General features: G+C 44.9%; 2 protein-coding genes across 13 annotated transcripts in view; one reads left to right on the forward strand and one right to left on the reverse strand.

Moving 5' to 3' along the window:
• Positions 1 to 4007, reverse strand: part of LOC134523570 (NACHT, LRR and PYD domains-containing protein 12-like) — a 46466-nt gene extending 42459 nt beyond the window's left edge. For 6 of the 12 annotated variants that reach the window (XR_010073350.1, XM_063352617.1, XM_063352619.1 and 3 more), the window contains exons 1-4: positions 3944 to 4007; positions 2962 to 3075; positions 2351 to 2653; positions 494 to 520 (exon numbers count right to left, since the gene is read on the reverse strand). Coding sequence is in view for 11 of the 12 variants with exons in the window: in XM_063352617.1 (XP_063208687.1) it covers positions 494 to 520; positions 2351 to 2633 (310 nt within the window). In the remaining variant the exon portion in view is untranslated. Of the gene's footprint in view, positions 1 to 493; positions 521 to 2350; positions 2654 to 2961; positions 3076 to 3172; positions 3780 to 3911 lie in introns of those variants that run through there. The other 6 variants (XM_063352616.1, XM_063352612.1, XM_063352614.1 and 3 more) reach the window with 6 other exon arrangements.
• A 2052-nt stretch (positions 4008 to 6059) lies between these two features.
• Positions 6060 to 20238, forward strand: LOC134523527 (E3 ubiquitin-protein ligase RBBP6-like). Its single transcript, XM_063352493.1, is given in 12 exon segments — positions 6060 to 6119; positions 9805 to 9849; positions 11999 to 12087; positions 12205 to 12301; positions 13127 to 13266; positions 13537 to 13718; positions 14480 to 14583; positions 15026 to 15121; positions 15614 to 15639; positions 18827 to 19953; positions 19956 to 20099; positions 20102 to 20238. Coding segments are annotated over 10 exon segments (2091 nt in total). The 5' UTR covers positions 6060 to 6119; positions 9805 to 9849; positions 11999 to 12049.
• The last annotated feature ends 526 nt before the right edge of the window (positions 20239 to 20764 follow it).

Below are 20764 nucleotides of genomic sequence, written 5' to 3' on the forward strand. Positions count from 1 at the left end.
ACTGCACTTGTTTTATACGACTTACAAAGACCTTAACAATGGCTCACAATGAACACCCACCTGAACAGGCGTCTCTATGCTTTACTTAAGGAAGGGGTGGGGGGAACCCATTAGGGAGCACAGGACCCACTGGGGAAGAACGCCTTCATGGGAAAAATGGCTGAGGATATAGTTGAAATAGAGTTGCTAAGCATACTCCTCTTTCTATAAAGCATTGTGGCATCTTTACTAAAGAAGACTTCCAGTTTCATTTCTCTAATGGAAGATGAAAGGTTAACAGTGCTCTGATCAATCTCCACTGCAATAAATAGGAAATAATTAAAGTTGCTTAGCTATCACGCATCAAACCACCTCTCTTCTCGCAAACTCTTCCAGGGAAGGATAATCTGAACTGTACTTTGCATTCCTTATGTGGACAGATGATTGCACACTGTTGTCTCCTGCCTGAGACAGCAGCCCATAGCGTAATGGTTCCTGCTGAAGTGGCACTTACCTTCAGCTGACATTCCAGGACCCAGAGCTGAAACAGAAATTGAACACGTGTATTAGCATTGTCTGCAGCAGCATCCTATGGACAATACTCAGGGGCAGCAGATTCCTCCAGGGCCCAGTCCTTGCCTAAGATCCCAGAGGACAGTCAGTGATTTGCTACTGACACTGGCACATCAGCATTGTGAATGCTCCCAACTCACTGAAAATCCAGACAGATCTCAAGAGTTCTTTCAACCTGCCAGTATTTCTGTCCAAGAAACACCAAGCCTGACACCTCTGCTCAATGTTGCCTTTTCCTGGAGGTCTCAACTGAGCCCTGCTGCAAGAGCTTTCTTAGTTCCATGAGCAACTCTCCGCTCTTGCTGGCTCAGCCCCTCCATGCTGGTTCATTCAACAGGGCTTTGTAAAAGGTGCCTGTGCAGGTGCACCTGTGTGCTGGACACACAGCGGGTATACAAAATGCTGTATGACTGAAGGCCTGGGAAAGGGTCTGGCCTCCGAGTCTCACACAGCATGCAAGGCTGGCAGACACAATAGAATCAAAAGCAAGGCCAGTAAAAGGGGCGCTTTGCAGTCATTTATGGAAAGGGGCAGGAAAAAACATTAAACTAAAATTCTTCCTCTTCCATTGCTTAAGTCACAGAGTCGTAGAATTACCTAGGTTGGAAGGGACCTTTCAGATCATCTAGTCCAACCATCAATCTAACTCTGAAAAAAACCCATCCCTAAACCATATCTCTAAGCACTACGTCTACCCATCTTTTAAAAACCTCCAGGGATGGTGACTCAACCACTTCCCTGGGCAGCCTGTTCCAATGCTCCTCCCTCCCTGTCTTGGGCTGGAATTAGCACCTAGACTTTCATTCTCCCTACTCAAGTTCTCTAGTTAAAACCAAGAGCACCAAATTCTGGTCTTTCAAAGCAAAACAAAAGCCGGAAAACATACTGTGTTGTCTTCCTACCTCACTCATGACACCAAGGCCAGGGAACTTCTGTCTTCCACAAGACTGGGCTACTGAGACAGACAAGAGTTCAAGCAGCGCATCTTCTCATAAGCCACTCACCTGAGACACCCCATGAGGAGCTCCCACAGGCATCAGAGCCCTGGACTTTAGACCATAAAGGTTATAAAGACCCAAAACCAGGAAGTCTGTTCCCTGTCTGTCTTGAAACTATATCAGGATTCACACCCATGCTAAGCACAACAGTCTGGGATCCCCTACAGCCTCTCTTTCCTCTCTGCTCACACTCCTGGGGACAAAGGCATAATCCCTGGGTTCCTGCACATTCCTGCAGCACAGAGCCCCAGGCAGGTATGACCAGAGCCTCCTCAGACACAACCAAAGGGAAAGCACATGGGTTCATGCTCTAACACTCACCATCCATCCCATATCCCAGAACCTGTCTGACAGTCAGGGGTGAAGGCAGCAGACAACCACTGCACTACCTTCACATCAGGAGGGAACCCTTCTCCTACTGAGGAACCCCAGCTCCCACATGGGGCCGTGCTTCCTTCCTGACGCAGGACAAGAGCCTGGGCTGGGGGCCACAACCCATCCCATCTGATCAAGAGGTTCTCCTACTCTTGAGGACAAACACTGTGGGTCTGACAGGGAGACCTCAGGGGGAAAAAGAAGAATCTGAACAGCAGTCCCTGAAAGGGACATGTAGAGCAGCAGCAGGAAGGAATTCCTGCAGTTATTCTCCTTAGGAAGGAATGCACTGGATTTCTCCTCCCATTTCTCCAGCGCTTGAAAATTGTTCTCTCTCACAACTGCTAAGAAGTCACTTGCACTTTTTCCAGGGACCAGTCAAAGAGAAAGGAAGAAAAAGTATTCATAAACTCCAGTTTCCTCACCTTGCTGTCTCTTCTGTTTCAGTTTAGCTGCAGTGTCTCTTTTATTGATCCCTTCCAGCACACAGATGGCTACCTCCACAGCAGTCTCTGGTCCATAGTGCTCACACATATGGTCAGCAAGCCTGACTGCATCATTGGTTTCTTCAAGTAAACCTCTGGATAGATTGGGTGTGCCTTCATAATCAATATGTGATAATTTAAGCTTGAACTTAATGAACATGCCCAACACAAGATCCTCCAGTGCTTCTAAAACGATGTTCCAGGAATTCATCTCTTCTGCCATCACTCTGTGCTAAAAGTACCCTGGGGAAAAATGTAGATATTTAAGGCTAAATGCTCTCTGAGACCACAGTACTTCTCTCAGCCTCTCCCTGCAACTCCTGCCTCAGGCACAGGGCTAATAAATGAAGCCAGACTGTTGCAGTATCCCTATATGCACCACGCAGAAACAAATACAGCAACCAGGGCACCTGAGGAATGCCTGGGCTCCCTGCCACACTAGCCATGGCAGCAGGACTGGGGCTGCACCCTCTTTATTTCTGGAGACAGTGGCTAGTGTGGGTGGAGAGCTGCTGTCTCTACAGTACTAACACCTTCAGGAGATCACGCACCCACTCACATCACCAGCACCACCGCAGCTCTCAGTGCATCCACAGTGTTTGCCTGCTTGCAGCTCTGCATCTCCCAGGAACAAAAGTGGCATCCAGGGAACATGAAGCCTGTTCCTGCAGGTACAATGCAGAAGCGTTTCACCAGGAACATCAGAACATTGCCCCAGAAACTCGCCATATCCCGAGTGAAAAAGACTTTCCAACATATCACCTCATTAAAAGGCTCACATCATTCAGTTTCTACAGGCTGCAAAGATATGGCTTTCTGCCCTTCAGCTCAGGTCTCTATTGCTACCCTTGCAGGCCTGTGTGTTGTGTAGGGAGCAAATAGGGGTGAATGAAGAGCTAGGGGCTCAGCCAGGAGCAGGGAGGGTGACAGCAGCCAATCCCCGTGCAAGGCTCCGTTAACAGCACCTGCTCTGGCGCAGCCCCAGCTCCAGGGGACCACCTCTGACCCCCTCCCCAGCCCACACGCATTTCCCTTGGGACCACGAGGGCTGAGAAGGGACAGAAGCTGCTTGCACATCTGTGCCTCGGCACGGGGTCCGGCTTCTGCCCTGCTGCAGCTGCTCTGCAGCTCCACGCCTTCCCGGGCACCCCTCCATCCAGCTGGGCAGCGCAGGGTCCCCCGGCGCAGCTCCAGCACTTGTCTCCCTCCTCCAGAAAAGGGCCGCCTCCTCCCCGCGGCGGCTGCTGAGGCTGCTCCCTGGGGCAGCCCTCCATTGCTAAGGGCCGCGAAGACCGGCCGCAGGTGAAGCCCCGCTCTGCTGCCTCCAGACCCGGGATCTCCCCAACCCCGCTCTGCTTCCATGGGCCCCGCTCCCCCTCAGGACCCGCTTCCACGAGCACCGGGACACGACGCAGCCCCGCTACGCTCCCCCCAGCCACGGGACCGCACCAAGCCCGCTCCCCGGGTCACGCCCCAGCCCGCCTCCGCTTCCCCGACAGACCCCCCGCCCCGGGACCCAGCCCGGCCCGCTACCGTCCCCGCCGCCAGGCCTCACTTCCGCAGGGCGGCCGGACCTCCCGCCCCCGCGGCGGCCCCGAGGCGGGGGGAGCTACGGCGGGCGGTGAGGGCCAGTCCTAGCAGGAAGCGCGCGACTGCTGCCGCCTGGCGCTGAGGCACTGCCGTGGGTCTTCACTCCCTCCTGCGTCAACTAACTCATAAAAGTGGAGAGTTACACTTTAGGGAATGGCATGCAGGGGCAAAACATGCCTCAGCACTACCAGCTGCAGTCTGTGGCGCGGAGCTCTCTTGGAATCTTGTTCCAAAACGGGTCCTGGAGTCTTGCTATGATGGATCAATGGAGGCACAGAAGGTGCACTCTACTATCCCGGGCATCTCATCGTGACCTGGGCTCTCAGCACCCACCAGTAATAAAAAAAAGAAAAAGACGCAAACCGCTATCAAGAATCAGCAGCTAACATTATCTTCTAGCATCATCACTCCCTTCCCCAAGCATCTCTTCCTCTGCAGAAGACTTCTTAGCTCTTCTAGGTACTGCCTTAATCTCAAACCTGGACACAGGAAAAATGGGTTCCTTTGCTAGATTAATGCTCAGGCCAGCTCCACAATCTAGGCCACTGATGGAACCACTGAGCAGTGCTGGCCCCAGAAGGAGCCCCACCAGGCAGAGGCTTTGTTATTTTACCTCAATCCTCCTGTACCACCTTGATCCAAGACAATGCTTTGGAGATTTTTTGACTCACTCAAGACATGGGAATGCCACAGTCAGAGGAGCTGCATCCATCTGGTCTTTCACCCACCCTCTAAGAGATGCTTTTCTTGTTATATACAAAGCAATGGAAATACTCTGGTTTTATTAAATATTTTGGCAATTTGCACCCTAAGAATGTGATTGAGGTGAAACCCTATGAAAGATGCCTAAATTCTTCTGTATATAAAACTAGTCCCATCTAACTTGAATAATGGAAAAATGGAAAACAAAATCAGCAAACGAGTATGCATAAACCTAGAGTATGCATAAACCCAAAGTATGCAAAACCAAGCATGAAATTAACTGGAAAATGTCAATTTCATACCAAGCATGAGCTAAGAAGGACCTGACCTCATCAGAGAAGGACTGCAGAAGCTAATAGACTCACTTTGGAAACTGGGGCTGCAAAGACACAGCCAGACACAGCCAAAACGAGATGGAAGGATTTCTTTTTCCAATATGACCAATTTTCTCTGCAACAGTGACAGAAACATCTGGAATGACTCCAGGGAAAAGATATCAGCGCTCACAAAGGCCCTTCTATTTCTCAGTGAGTTAGCTGCTTCCCATCATCCTGTTATTGGATGGTGGGAGCTGTCTGCACGGTGCACTTAACAAGCAGATTGAAAACGAGCGTATCTCTATTTATACATGCAAGGACAGTCTATTCAGAAGGCAGACATCCATGCTTCTCTTCTAACAGTCAATGAATATTCACAAAATACTAAAAGAGGACTTATTCCTAAGAGGACTTATTCCTAAAAGAGGACTTATTCCTCTTTTTGCATCGTACACCTGTTGTGCACGTTCAAATTGACCTCTGCAGGCTTGCAGAATTTGTGGTTGCTGTCCTCATATATGCAGTCTCTTTCTAGGAGAGGTGCTGCCACTTGTAATCTTCTGCAGAACCGCCAAAACCCTCCGTTCAGCACAGGCGTAGCAATCTCGGCCTTTTTGTGGAGCCGCTGTTGCTTACCCCATGTGTTTATCCCATGCTTATCCCATGTGCTTCAGGCACATGGCTGTTTTTGGAAGGCATTTCAAGGCTGTCTTCATAGGTAATTTCGTTTGACTCTCTCTGCTCTGCAAAAAGTGACTTCACGTCCCTTTAGTTAATTCAAAATTAATTCAAAGAATTCACGTCCCGTTGGTTAATTCAAACTAGATGACCCACTTAAGAGGGGAGATAGCACTTTAGCTGCAACCAATTCTGCCCTACTTCTGAAAGTAAGCTCAAGTCCCCAAAATGTGTGTGATCCAAATTCCAGCACAGCCAGTTTTGTTTCCATTTCAACGGAAAGCCCTGAGCAGCTGAGGAGTCTGGCTGTTGATGCTCCAAGAAATAGACACAGGTGGTGGGCTCTCTTCTGTGTGGAAGTTCTGATCACCTTTATTTCTTCTAGAAGCGGAACTGAGCCGGTGAGTGGAACATCAAAAGCAGTATGTAAAAACACAATCTCACCCTTTTTTCAACACCTTTAATTCTAAACAAGAAATTCTAAGGAAATTCTAAACAAATAGCCTTGTGTTAATTTTGCAAACATTAACTTCATATATTTTCCAGTAAAACACTGTATATATTGCAATTGCAGTGTATTTAATTCAGCATAGTAAAGACTGAGTAATGCCATCGCTTGCGCAGTTCGAATGTGAATATTGGTATTTGTGCCTCGTAACGCATTGTATTTCATATTGAACACGCTGGGCTATTTCCTGTATGACTTTGTGTTGAACAGGTGATATATGATGGTTTTTAGATCACGCCGGTTCAAGGTTTGCACACTGATGTGCTACATCTGTCTGTCTATAGCTAGCCAATATGTATGCTTGTATGGGGGTGTGGGGTTTTTGTTTCTTGCAATAAAAATTGTTTAGAGAGTTTTGTGGTTTTTTCATTTTCACATTGTATCACTTAGCTTCTGTTTTTAAGTACTTTTTTGCCTAATGCTTTTTGAAAATGTTTTCAAAAACGACTGAGAAACCATTACTGCTAAACTTGGTACTGTTTCTTACTTGTGACTCAGGGGCTCAACAAATACCGAACCCAACATATCCCATAGGTTTTGAGGACAGTTCTGATTCCTTTTCATGTCCTTAAATACTTGGGCATTTGTTCCTAAAAACTGTACAATTGAAGTGATACTGTTTGGGCCCCTCTGAGTACCTCAGTGTCTTTAACAGGTTGACGTGAATTTACATATCCTTGCTACAGAAAGTGGTATTCTGAAGTTCTGCATTTATCTTTCCACTTTATCTGATGAAGCAGTTTGTCTCCAAATGAAAATATCTAAACGCCAGTGTACAAATTCTGGCACAAGGTTATAGCCCGGTGCATTTGTGGGTAAAGCTCAATGTGTACCTCAAGGAAACCTCCAAGGGTCCCACCATCCTCAGAGGCAACGCAGAGGGCATCTCCTGTCCCAGCAGGGCTGTCTGCTCTGTAGGAGCTGCCTTGGAACAAATGCCACCAGAAGTACAAGTTCCAGCCCTGCCCGTAGACTGCAGCGACCCCCTTGGTGTCACTGGGACCTGTTGATTGCTTTTCAGAATTGTAGCTGCGTTTCCTCTGGGGTTTTGCCCTTGGGCTTCTGTTCTGGCTGCTCATCTACTAACCCGCAAGAGCTGTTGTGTGGTGAGACGGTAAGGAATGGAGGATGGTGAGGGGTCGGTGGCTCAAAGGCCCAGAAGGTGCCGCCTGGAGCCTGGGCTAGCACTTGTACATGAGGACGGGCTGGGTTTTTCCTTGGCATGTCAGTACATCCAGACTTCTTCGGAAGGACGTGCTGCACTTGCCCCAGCGTCCCAAAGACAGTCTGCAGTGCTCTGGGCAAACCCACTTGTTAAGTGACGGCATGGTTAGGAAGAAGCGCTTAAGACAGGAAGGAAGTCTAATGTGTTGGGATTATTGACTTTGGGGGGTATGTATGTATTGAGCTACCCCTGCTTTAAGGGGGCTTGTCCCCGTCCCCACTGCGCTCCCGTTGCCATGGCCTGTGTTCCAGCTGCAACTGCGGGTGCCTGGCGACGGGCACAACACAGCACTGCTCCCCTGCTCTCCACGCAGCCATTTTCCCCTGCTCCTGACACCTCAAACAACAAACCCAGCCCTTCCCTTCTCCCGACACCTCTCTGCGTGTGCTGACATTAAGGAGTTATCATGAAAGCCCTAAAGGAGGGGACACTTATGCTGCCAGAGGTAGGGCCCCACTCCAGGGAGGTGGGCACCCCCACCGCCCGGGCAGGCTGGAGCAGGCACCGCGGGGATGGAGTGGGGTGGGCACCCTGCTCTGGGGAGCTCGGGGGGCTGGGAGCTCGGCTCACCCTCTCCCCCCACCCCTGCAAGGCCAGGGGCTGGGAGAAGCCTTTCTGGGCTGCTCATGCCCTGCTGGGATCGGGCCTCCCTGCACCGGGGGACACATCCCCCGGCGACCCCAGGGTCCCTGGGCTGGTGCCGGAGGGATGCTCGCCGGGAGCAGGCAGGTGCTGCCCGCAGCCTGAGCTGGTGCCTCCGCTGCCCCTTTCCAGGCTGGAGCCCTGGGAGATGATCCCTGCCCGCGGAGCAGCACTGAGCATTTGAGGATTTGGCACTTGGCTTGAATACTGTGTGAAACTGTGTGTTTCAAAATAGTCCTTGTAGTATAAAACTTACTGTGTGGAGCGTTTAATTTTTCATCTTTATTTCTTCACTAGAATGGTGTGAGGCATTACACTAACCCTGGATCACTGGATCTGATCAGTTGGGTTGGAGTTAGTTTAACTGACCCAGTCAAATTTATGTAAGCCACATTTATAGTATTTGATCTGATTCAGATGGGTTTTTATTTCTTGAAAAGCATTATTTTTCTCGTTGCTTGCTAGCATGTGTATAAACACAAGTCACATGCTCATAAATAAAGTTCCCATTCTTTTAGGCTCGTGTGTTCCCTGCCATGTCTGCGTTATATTTCTAAGTGGCATCTTACCACCAGCCAACAGAGGTGTCTCAAAAAAGCCACCAAAAAACAAAAGGAGGGAGGGCAGAAGCCTTGCATTGCTCTTTACATGTCCTCTCTCTCACTGTAAATCAGCGCAGCCTCAGGTGCTTCTAGTGTTGGAGACACAATTAGCTTTAGTCTGAAATCTACCTCAGGTCTTGGTCAAAAGTGTGGGGATTTTGTTTTGTTTTGTTTGAAATACACAGGTTTCTGTATGTATTTCAAAGCAGAACCTGGATCTTAGTGTGGTAGGAATAAATCACTGGGAAGTTTGCCAATTATTGTTGTACCATAGAGCGGGAAACGTAAAATTAGTTAAGACTTTTTGAAAAAGGATGCACAAAAGCTTATTCTTTGGCTATTTCTTCATCGCCTTGCTCTTACGTTAGCTGTCATTGCCCGCTTGCAAATGTGTGCTGCCTCCTGCTGTTACTGCAGCCAAAGCGAGGAAGGGGATCCTTTTAGTGTGGCTGTGCCAGTGACTGCAAGGATCTCTGTCGTGGTGAACACCTTCATTTCAGTAATTTGAGCAGCTTATTCTTTTTTATTGGCTGATGGTTTGGATTGCTGTTTTTGTTTGGGCTTGGTGGGGTATGGCAAGCGTGGCATTTTTAACCTTCTTGAGCGGAGGGGCAGAGTTCCTGTTCCAGGGCCGATGTGCCGGTGCTTTATTCTGACAGGCAGCTGTACTCTGTTCCTAGAAGTGTAATCACGTGCTTTTATCAATGATGTGAAATTAACCATTAGTTTACAAACTACACTGAAGGCAAGTTTCCCGCAGTGATGAGTCCTTCTCAAATAAATATTTTTTTAAAAACCTTTTCAGATGAAAATTGACAGCCGCCTTACCTCTTCGACTTTTAAGCAGTTGTGAGCATTTGACAAGGGTCCCTCTCTGAGATATTCGGGAGCAAGCAGCTGATCTCAAGCGGGTTTGATTCATTTAGTTTCTTCTCATTAACCACACGGGCACTCCTAAGCCCTCATAGTTTTGGACTTTGTTTTGTCCAAAGACAAATTACACCGGGTTTGAAACGCCTCTTTCAGTGTCGCTCAGAGGATATAGTGCTGCTCTCAGCCTAGAGTAGAGGTTGACTATCGCTGTGTTTTGATTGTGGAACTTGAATATGTGTCTCATTTTTTGTGAACAGATTGATGACTCTCCTGCACCTCTTTCTCTGGCCCAGCTTGTGAAGGTAAAAATATATATATATATATATATATATATATATATATATATATATATAAATCTTGTCAAATACTTACCCCCTCAAAAAAAAGTGTTTGCTTTATATTTTTAAATCTTATGCTGTGGTCTATAGCTGGATAGCTGTTGTAATGTGAACAAAACTTAAATTTAATTTTTAATAATTTAAAGTATTTATTTTAACTTTAAAATGCATGTGTGTTTCGATACTATCCTGTAAAGAGCAGTTCCCAGTTTGGGCAGAGAGAAGGGGAGTACCTTATCAGCCTCAACATAACGTTGCAGGATTACTCATCTTCAAGACACAAAAAAGAAGCCCTTCAGACGCTGTTTACCATTTTTCACATGTCTCATTAATTTTGCGTTGGAAACGAAAACATTTTTTACAGAAGAATGGAACTGGCTGCAAGTTATGGACATTTCAGGGGGCTTTGCCCCAGCCAAAATACTGTAACACGGACACTTGCACGGCTATTTCTCAATTGCCAGTCATTACAGTTACAGATCCATTCTTTGAGAGTTGCACAACTTCATAAATTCACAACACAAAATTTGTCTTGTGAACAACACAGACTAATTTGTTTGCACACCGACTGTGTAAATTCTGAAAACGTACCTCATCGTTTATCGGAATATACCAATGTGTATGTGTGGCATATTAGCAGCTGTGACCTCCTGAAACCGTTGTAATACTGTGTTTTGCTCTGGAACTGTTTGCATTTTTTGCTCAACAATGCGTAACTTTGTCTGGGAAAGCTCTAGCGATTGCACCTTGTGAAATCTGTAACCTCACGTGAAGTTTTACTTTAAACTGTGAAAAACTGTCCAAGTGGGGTACATGTTTAAGCTTTTGAGACAATTTAAGTATTTCAGAAAAATACGGCAGCTCAAACCTGTTACTTTCTCTAACCTCTTTAGTGCAGACTGGCTTAGCATGGAGGCAATGTGTTATCAGTCTTCTGGTTTGTTACTACGATGTATTAAATGCTGTATTTCAATTTTGGTCTATTCCTAGTAATGTTTTGTGGGTTTTGGACGTGCTTTGTAAACCGTTTGGGTTCCAACACGTGAGTCAAGCATCTGTAAAGTTTTCTGTAAACGTTAACGGAAATGACTTCAGAGATGTCCATCTGCATTATGTTACTGTTGAGAAAAAACTACATCTAAGAAACAACCAATTAATAAAATGTAGAAACTAGTTTGTTGCTTTTGTCAATGAATGCATATAAAACCAAACCCATGAGTGGCTGATCTGAAGGATGGGTACCTGAAGGTCCAAATCATTGACAGTTACTCCCTTAGACCCTGCTTGTAACTGCACTTGTGTCTAATAAAAACGTTTTAAGAAATGCTGCTTAAATAAATCCAGCGGGCTTCAATAATTTGAGGATCTAGTGCTGCACAAGGCTTATATTACAATTTGTACGTTAAAAGGACACAGTCAACTGGAAAAGACCTGCAGGTTTTGCTTACTGTAGTTAAATCACTTAATATGAAGAAGTTAGTAGGGGGAGAACACGCGGTTTGGACTGCCAAGAGCACATGATGGTCAAACTTCTACTGCAAAGAGTCTTTTGTCTTGCTGAGGGATTATAAAAAGCTTGATTCCTTTTAACGCTTCTGTGTCTGGAGCTGAATTTCAGCGAGCAGAAACAGCTTCCCCGACTCTTGAGTTGAGTGTCCTTTTAACGCTGCAAAGTGTAAATAGCGATTATTGCATACATCTTTCTTCATTAAACGTACAGTGGATATCTCCTCCTTCCAATAGTCTGGAGCTTAAAAATCAGTTGAAGAGTACTGCATAGCATAATTTTTTCTACACATGGCTTCAGTCCGCTTGGAAGAAAACTGGAGGGGTTACACAAGTCTTTATGTGAGGTGCAAACAGAACCCAAGGTTTTGAGTGCCCAAGAATGCTCTTTTCCAGGAGGTTAACGGGCACATCAACGTCATGTGGTGGCGTAAGGACTCCCCAGAACATCTTCAGGACAACAGTATTTTCTATAAGCAGCTGTTCTCATGCAGCCCCAGCTAGCGTTGTGCTGCTCTTTACAGGATGGGGTGAGTGGTGTCGTCTCTGGCTGTGTGGGCGCAAATGTGTTTCTAACGCGTGTGTCAAATGCTTACCTGTTAAACAGACCGACAATCTGGCTGAAGCCAATGCTTCCGAAGAAGACAAAATAAAAGCTATGATGATACAGTCTTGCCGTGAATACGATCCAATCAAGTAAGTGTCGATAATGTCAAATCTGTTCTTTGAAGATTCTGGAAAAATTGTGGAGATATTTGTTTGAACAAGAGAGACACATGCATACCTTTTTCTTCTTTTCTCAAAAACTTTTAGTTACGTGACCAAACCCTGGGATACACCTCCACCATCCTATATATGCTTTCGTTGCGGAAAACCTGGCCACTACATAAAGAACCGCCCAACGAATGGGGTAAGACTGCGGGGGACTTCTGCTGTGACTTCGCTTTTCATTTTTCACGTGGCAGTTACGTAACAAATACATGAACACTCAGATTAGGAATTCTTTCTCTTGGGGTGAAATACAGGGGTTATAGGGCAATGTTGCAAAACCCTTCAAAATTCAAGGGAACCCTGGAATTTAAAACTTAAAATGTTCTTTTTTCTTGGTCGTAGATATTCAGTACGTCCATAGATCTTTCTCTGTGAGCTGTCATGCGTATTTTTATATATTTCAATACTATTGAAAATCTTCCTGGTTTTAACGTTTTTTAATGTCAGTTCTCAGCTTTTAGAATTCCACATAAAAGGAAGGTGTTTCTCTTGACCCCACCAACTGAATATTTGCGTGTTTTAATTACACGAGTCTCTGGTTGAGTATTCATGCCGTGTAATGTTAGTCACTGAATGCATATGCAACCTTCGTACGTATCGACGGTGAACTTAAGTTTCTCCAGTGACTGGTTCAGAGCCCTGAATTGGGCTCTCCCTCTGAATTGCGCTGTGGAGGAGGAGCGGGTTTGTGCCTCTTCTCCGGGTGGATGGTGAGCTAAGCAATACGTAATCCTTGCGGAAGCTGAAGTTAAGCAAAAGAATGTCCACGGAGTTCAAAATGCTGCTGAAGTCTTTGAAACATCCTGGCTATATTCCCGTAGCAAAATAAGTATTTTAGTTGAGTAACCCTTAGGCTAGGTAAAAGGAGAGGACTAAGGGCTTTTGCTGCTTAAATTAATCATCAAAGTGTCATTTTAAGTGTGGGTCTTAAGATGAGCTATGTCTGCATTTCTTTTCTGAACAGGACAAAAATTTTAAGCCTGTTCCCAGAATTAAGAAGAGCACGGGAATTCCAAGCTCTTTCATGACGGAGGTGAAAGATCCCAATACCAAGGGTGCTATGCTCACAAACAGCGGAACATATGCAATACCAATTAATAATGCGTAAGTATGGAACTAATTGGACTGACCAAAAGGTGAAGGAGAGAAACCATGCGTAAATGTCTGAGTGGCAATGCAGCCAAGTTGGCCGGCATCTGTAACCACGAGGGAGGAAGCACTGTCATTGTATGTTAAGCTCAAAATCTGTGATAATTTCTCGTATTAAAATAGGGCGGTCCTGCTGTTCACGCCCCTGGAACTCCAGAGCTTGGAAAAGCTTTCCTGTACCCATCGTTAACTTTTTTCTTTTTCCTTCCCCACCCCGCCCTCCAGGGAAGCTTATGCTAGAGGAAAGAAGGAGAAGCCTCCCTTCTTACCAGCGGAGCCGTCCTCCTCCTCCTCCTCCTCCTCCTCAGAAGACCCTATTCCTGATGAGTTGTTATGTCTCATTTGTAAAGAGATAATGACTGATGCAACCGTTATTCCCTGCTGTGGAAACAGTTATTGTGACGAATGTAAGTGTTACTGCCCTGTTTGTTCACTCCAAACACCACATCTGATTTTCTGAAAGCAGAAACAGGAGATGACAAAATTTCTTTGTTACCAGTTCTATTCCATACTTAAGCATCTGCTGAATAGGAAAGGACTCTTCTCGTATAAAGGAAAAAAAAAAAGACAGAAAGCTTTTTTCCTTTTTTACGTATCTAGTTAAATCCTCTTCACATGCAGAAGGACAAGCATGAGGAGAGTGCATAGCTGCGCAGGTGATTACAGTATTAGATATTGAATACATTTAGGTTTTTTCACAGCCCCTTCTCTCACACAAAATCGTATGGCCAACTCTGGTTGGCTCAGTACAGCCAACCGTACTGTGGTCTGCCACAAACCGATAGTTAGGCATTTAATCCACATTCTTCTCCACGGGAGAGCTGGTTAAAACCTTCAGAACTCGAGGCTACTGATGTTCTTTTGAGCTGTGTTTTATTCATTAACCTGCAGGGTGGTGACTTCTCACTGTACTAGAGAGTGGAAAAAAGAATAGTCGAAACATCCAGACGCAGCCGTCTTCAAACGCTACATTAGTAAAATACCAAAACTGCACAGTTATTTGCTGCATCCTAGAAGTGTGTTACACTATTGAACATTCATAGCTTCGTGCTCTCAGTTCGAGACCATATTCCCCCATTAATCATATATGTCTTTTTATGATTGATTGGAGCCCCCAGAATTTCCTTACATTGGCTAAACCTACTTTGATGATTCTAATTACGCACAGGCATTAGAACAGCATTGCTGGAATCTGAGGAACACACATGCCCAACGTGTCATCAGACAGACGTTTCCCCTGATGCTTTAATTGCCAACGAGTTCCTACGCAAGGTAACAGGATGACTTTTATGTAAACTGTAAGAAAAGTCTATTTGCAAAAAGCCAAAAGGGAAGAAAATATTAATTTACATCTCCTCAAAAACCGCTAAATTAAACAGGCTATATTTACTTTTCAAATTCATTATCTGTTGTTAGAGAAGCTGACAACTCTTTGGAGACAATGGGGCAAATTCAGGTCGCGCTTTTGTTTAACATGATTGCCTTACTTTCAAATTCGGTGTTAACACTGAAGTATTTTAAATACAGGTACTCTGAGTTACCAGTTGTTACTACCAGTGTTTAAGGCGATGTGTTCGTGTATTTGTATGTTGATTCATTTTAGGATTGATAGCATTTACGGGATTACACAAGTAATTTTACCCTGTGGAGGCTTTTGTTCATGTATCTACTGAAGTTTCATGTTACCTTGTGGTAAATGTTCTTCTGCCTCTAGGCTGTGAACAACTTCAGCAATGGAACTGGCTACACAAAAGGGCTCCACCAGACCATTCAGCAGCAGCAGCAGCAGCCGCCACCACCTCCACCACCACTCATGACTGTTGCACCTCCTGGACCTTTTCAGTAAGTAAATCTGTAGATCAACATGAATATAAAAGACACCAAGATGCCAAAGTCACATTATTCTTCTTCTTGAGCTTCTCCACCAGCGATTTATGTCTCATTAGAGGCAGTTCCAGATAACTGCGGAAGTTCTGTTTTGTGAAAGTCCTCGCTTTGAATGAGGACACTTTGATAAGTCGGAAGTGTGCCTCCTGCAAGAACGTTCTCACAAGTATTGCTTGTTTGCTTCCCTTATCAGTCATTCCGTACAGGCTTACCCGGAGAGAGGAGCGCTTTTTCCCCAGGAGCCCTTTCATTTGAAGTGGCTAGCAATTCCTAAAGAAACCATTTTGTTATGGCAAACCTTCTTGAGTGCGTTAATTTCTCTTTAGTACTGAGGAAATAATATTTTCATGGAAAGTGTAAAAGCACAATTGTGGGTAAAATAGGCCAAGTGTTTTCACATTACTTCTTTCTGCAGTATTTCTACCATCAATCTTATGATAAGTCAGAGCCATCCTCAGTAACACACAGCGCAGTCAGCGACACATACAGATTGGATAATAAACACTGAACCACTGTAAATGTGAAGTATTTACAAACATGATCGTCTAAGTGTGCAACCCATGAAGTCATAGGAAAATATGTGAAAAACCTGTTCTATTGTTTAGGGCTTACATCCTTTGACTTTGTGCCTTGGATGCAAACAGCCACTCTGTCCAGAAGAGTGTCAGGCTCAGCCGTACCGCTGAATACAAAGGACTGCAATCCAAAAGAACCTCTAAGGCAGCCCCTGAAGTAGCACAGAAACATTTCCTAATAGAATTGCAGTGCTTCCGTCTTCCACAACTGAGGCTCTCTCTGGGGGTTAAACGTACTCTAATCCTTTCATGTGCAGCTACCTTAATAAAATATGTTTCCAGTGAGCTTTCTCTTTAACTGCCAGCAGTCCACATGGACTTCTCGACAGCGCTTCATTTGGAATTGGCCAAGTTGACTTCTGTAAATCTCATGAAGATTATTTTGTAAATTTTTTTGTCCATTTACAGTAGTCAGCCTTTTCTCATCTTGGACTTTCCGTTTCAAGTAGCACTTCAAAAGACTGCTTGAACAATAAAAATTTGGGGTTTTTTTGTAGCAATGCCGCTAGCGTTATACCTCCTGCTGCTCTGGTGACTGCTGCTGAACCTTCTGCATCTCCCTCACTGTCAGTCAGCAGTTTGTCGAAAGAGAAGGTAAGTTGTATTTCAACATATGCAGTGATTCTTGCATTTAGTGGAGCTTATTTTCCAACCGTTTGCATTTACTCACAAGGCCTGTCAGGTTCCTGTACGAAGACAACCAGCATTACCGAGTCGTCTGGGCCCCCAAGGACAATCAGTGCCCACGACTGGTACGTGACTATAACTTCAGAATTTCTTTAAAAAATTACCTTCAGATACACTGAATGGGATTTTTCTCTTTTTCCTCTCCCGACTCCAAAAGGTCATCCAACGAGAGCCAGGACACCTCGCTCAGCAGGTGGCAGACCAGGCTGGGAACTGTAAGTATTCCACAGCAATTCAATATATTACTGCTTGTAACGAGGCCATAACACCTAACTTATACAACAGCTGATTTACAATGAAGAAAGTATGCACAGATAGCTGTGGAGAATACAAGTGGTAATTAATTTTTAAATGACTTAATTTGAATTGGCTTTGACAGAGGGAGTCAGTGCTTGCGGTGAGATTATTTAACATAAAAACCCGGTACATGATTGAAAAGAGGACTCTGAAAAATGAACAGTTTTTTAGGATGCTATAGTTCCATATAAAAATGAAATAGAATCAAAGGATCGGATGGAAAGCCACCCTTTTGATTGCTGGCTGAACGGAGCTGAAAAAATTGATTTCCCAATAGAAACCAGACTCCAACATTCTGGTTTTTTTTTTTGACAACTTAGTTGATACTGATTGAGCACATGATTGGAAAAGTCAGTGCTGTTATTTTCTGACAATTTTGAATTTCTTCAATGTAGTCATGTCCAATAGCCAAGCTGCTTTCTCTCAGATGGAGAGAGAGGAGCCCGTCTTATCTATTATCACAGTGTCAAGCTAGTCCTTCCTTTTGGTATAAATTTGTTCTAGGTAGATTGTAAGGGTGCATCGTGTTTATAAAATCTTAGGATAAATAAATAACAGAAACCAGGATCCATCCCACAGACTGTCTGAAATCTTAATTCAGTAAGCAAGAAAATAATAATTCAGGGACAAGAACAGGCCAAATACGTCATCAACAACATGGGAAGTATTACGTGTATCAAGGAGTGGCAGAGGAGCGGTGGACACTCAGCACATGGGAGATGGGAGTCTCTTTTAAGCACGGGCAGCCTCCACGCACAGTCGCAAAGCTGAGTATCAGGAGAGAAGACTGAGGGACCTGCCGGGAGTGAGGATGTGGAGGGCAAGTATGAAGATCAAGAAATGAGTGTAGTCTCAAATGAACAGAAAGCAGGGAGAAAAATGCTTAAGTTGAGAACAAGAAGTGCTCGCCACCATGCTCCCGCTTCGTTCTCTTTGCTCTTTAAAATCAGGGCAGAGTATTACAAATGGTGACACGCATCTTGGGGTTTCTTTAGAAGTTCAAATCGAGGACACCCACACTGTGAATGCACCCAAAGGAGGATTCAAGCCCCAACACTACCAGCATCAACACCAGTCTTTGTGCCTGTGCCTCCACCTCCCTTGTATCCTCCACCACTGGAAACTGGTGGCTTTGGCTAGTATTTTGTTGACACTGTTAAACTTTTCTTAGGAATTGAAAGATACGACTTGCGTGTAAGGAAATCTTGAATGGGTGAAGGACTTTGAGGGGAGGAATGATGCTAATGAACACACGTGGAATAATGTGAAATGGTTCTTTAAAAAATAATAAAAGCAAACCTAGTGAAGAAAAAGATCAGGGTAGCTGACATCTTCTATCCCCAAAAATCACGTGGGCAGGAGTCTGAACAGCTCTATTAGTAACGCTGCCGGTATCTTTCCTAGAGTAATGGCAATGGGTCATAGACCTAGAGGCTGAGTTCAGAAGCCGTCACTATCCTTGGTTAGAGCTATTATGTGCAAAATTTTGCTAGGACATCTGGCTATAAGTGCCCTGTATGTAGGATTGCCGTACAATCCGTATTTTGCATCTTGTACAAATTGCCAAATAAGTAGTGAAGTTAAATCGAATAAGCAAGCATTTTAAAATTGAGCTTTACTGTCTTCTTGATAGTGCACTGTAGCCATTAAGACTTGCTCTTTTTGCATCTTACTGCACCAAAAAGGATTAGCACTGCGTGTCGTGGCTGAGTAGTGAAACACGTGTGCGTTCACGTACCAGCAGAAGCCAGTATACGCCACCTTCAATCAATCCATAGCTGTGGTAGTTCATGTGACAGAAATGGTGGATATAAACTTACCCTTCCTCTATGCTTTTGCGCTATCAAAGCAGCAGGTGTTCTCTCTTGTAAGCAGAAATTTTTACATGTTATCACGGTCTTCAATTTGCAGTAGCGTTATGTCAGCAGCTGAACGCAGCTTTGACATAAGCATATGGAGAGGGGGAAAAAACAACCCAAACAAGTAATTTTGGGAGGAAAAAAAAAACGGGAGAGTGACTGTTTTGAATTAACTTAATTTATGGGTTTTGTGTTGTTTTTTTTTCTAAGGTCTAAGTCTCCCTCTAGTGCTTCATTTTCCTCCAGGAGTTCGTATACCCACTCCAAGTCAAGATCAGGTTCTTCCCGCCCTTGCTCCAACTCTCGATCATTTAGTCGTTCCCGTTCTCGTTCCTTCTCGCGATCACCACCCTATCCAAGAAGAGGCAAAGAGAAGAGTCGTAACTATCGCTCTAGGTCAAGGTCACACGGTGATCACCATTCAAAGTCACGGTCACCCCCATACAGAAGACACCATCCACCGTCAAGGTCTCCAGCGTTTAGAGGCCGGTCTCCCACTAAATGGACTATACCTCAAGGGGATGGAGAAAAGCAGTACTTTAACAGATACAGAGAAGTTCCCCCGTATAATATGAAAGCTTACCATGGCAGATCTGTTGACCTCAGAGATCCATTTGAAAAGGAGAGACCCAGAGAATGGGAAAGGAACTATAGAGAATGGTACGAAAAGTTTTACAAGGGCTTTGCTGTTGGCGCTCAACCTCGACCACCAGTAAATAGAGAGAACACTTCTCCAGATAGGTTTGGTCCACCTGGGACTGGACGAGAGAATTTGCCATACGCTCGGGGACGCAGGGAAGACTATCCTGGTGGGCAAAGCCACAGAAGTCGTAATAGAGATGGAAATGACCCTGAAAAACCTTCTGGAAGAGAGCGCCACGGCATGAAAGATCCACCAAAACCAAATGAGAAGGACATGGAATATCCACTGGAAGATGGCAAAGGAAATGAATGTAAAAAACACCGGAAGAGAAGAAAAGGGGATGAGAATAAAGGATTTCCCAATGCTGAGTTTTTAGAAGGTGCAAGAAAACACAGAGAGCCAGTAACAGCAGAAGACATTAAAACAGACTCTCTGTTCACGCTCCCAAGCAGAGATGATGCCACCCCTGTCCGAGATGAGCCTATGGAAGCAGATTCTATTGCTTTCCAATTGGTGTCTGAAAAGGAGAAAGAAGAGAAGGACAAGGCGAAGATGAAAGTAGAAGTGGCGGTGCCTCCCAAGAAAGACAAAAAAGCTAAAGGTTCCCAAGGGAAGGTGGACACCGATCGTGAAGAATCTCTCAGTATTTCACAGGAACCTCCTGTGAAAAAAGTGAAGGAGGAGTTGCCAAAGACAACGAGAAGGCTCTTGTTACCCCATGGAAAGTTCACCCAAAAGTGACAAAAGATCACCCAGAAACCAGGCCAGCCAAGGAGGAAAAGGCCAAGAAAGACCATCCAAAAGAAACCAAGTCGGACAAGCCCTCCAGCAAAGAGCATAAGTCAAAAAACCTGCTGAAAAAAGCAAACCTTCTGATGCAAAACCCGAAAAAAGAAAAAGAAAAGTAGATAAAATTTTTGATAAGGAACATTACTGTGTTTTGTCATTAAGACCACGGAGCTGTATAATAATGACGTAACAGCCCCTGCTGAAGACGTCTGTTGAAGTACTGTGTCTGCAAAAGATGAGGACGCTGCAGAAAAAAGTCCTAAAGAACCAAAAGACAAGGCTGTTGCTAAGGCAAAAGAGGATACAGCGGCAACCTCCTGCAGTTGACCAGCCTGATGCAAGCCAAAGCCAAAGTCAAAGCGGTCCTAGCGTTAGCCGCAGCCACAGTCAAAGCCCTTCTGAGAGTTGGACTCGAAGCCACAGCGGCAGTGCCAGCTCAGGAGAGAGTCAAGACAGCAAGAAAAAGAAAAGGAAAAAAGAGAATAAAAAGCACAAGAAGCATAAGAAACACAAGCAGCGTAAGAAACACATTGGAAACGAAACAGAATTCGCAGAGAGCCAAAAACACAAACACAAGAAGAAAAAAATCGAAGAAGAGCGAAGAGAAGGATGACCAAAAAGTGAAATCTGTCACTACATGGAATGACAGCTAATGAAAAAATGACTGAATTCTTAAGTCTGTATCAAATTTTGTTAAAATGTAAACGAATTCAGGC

Source organism: Chroicocephalus ridibundus, chromosome 14 (genome assembly GCF_963924245.1).
Source record: "Chroicocephalus ridibundus chromosome 14, bChrRid1.1, whole genome shotgun sequence".
NCBI lineage: Eukaryota > Metazoa > Chordata > Aves > Charadriiformes > Laridae > Chroicocephalus > Chroicocephalus ridibundus.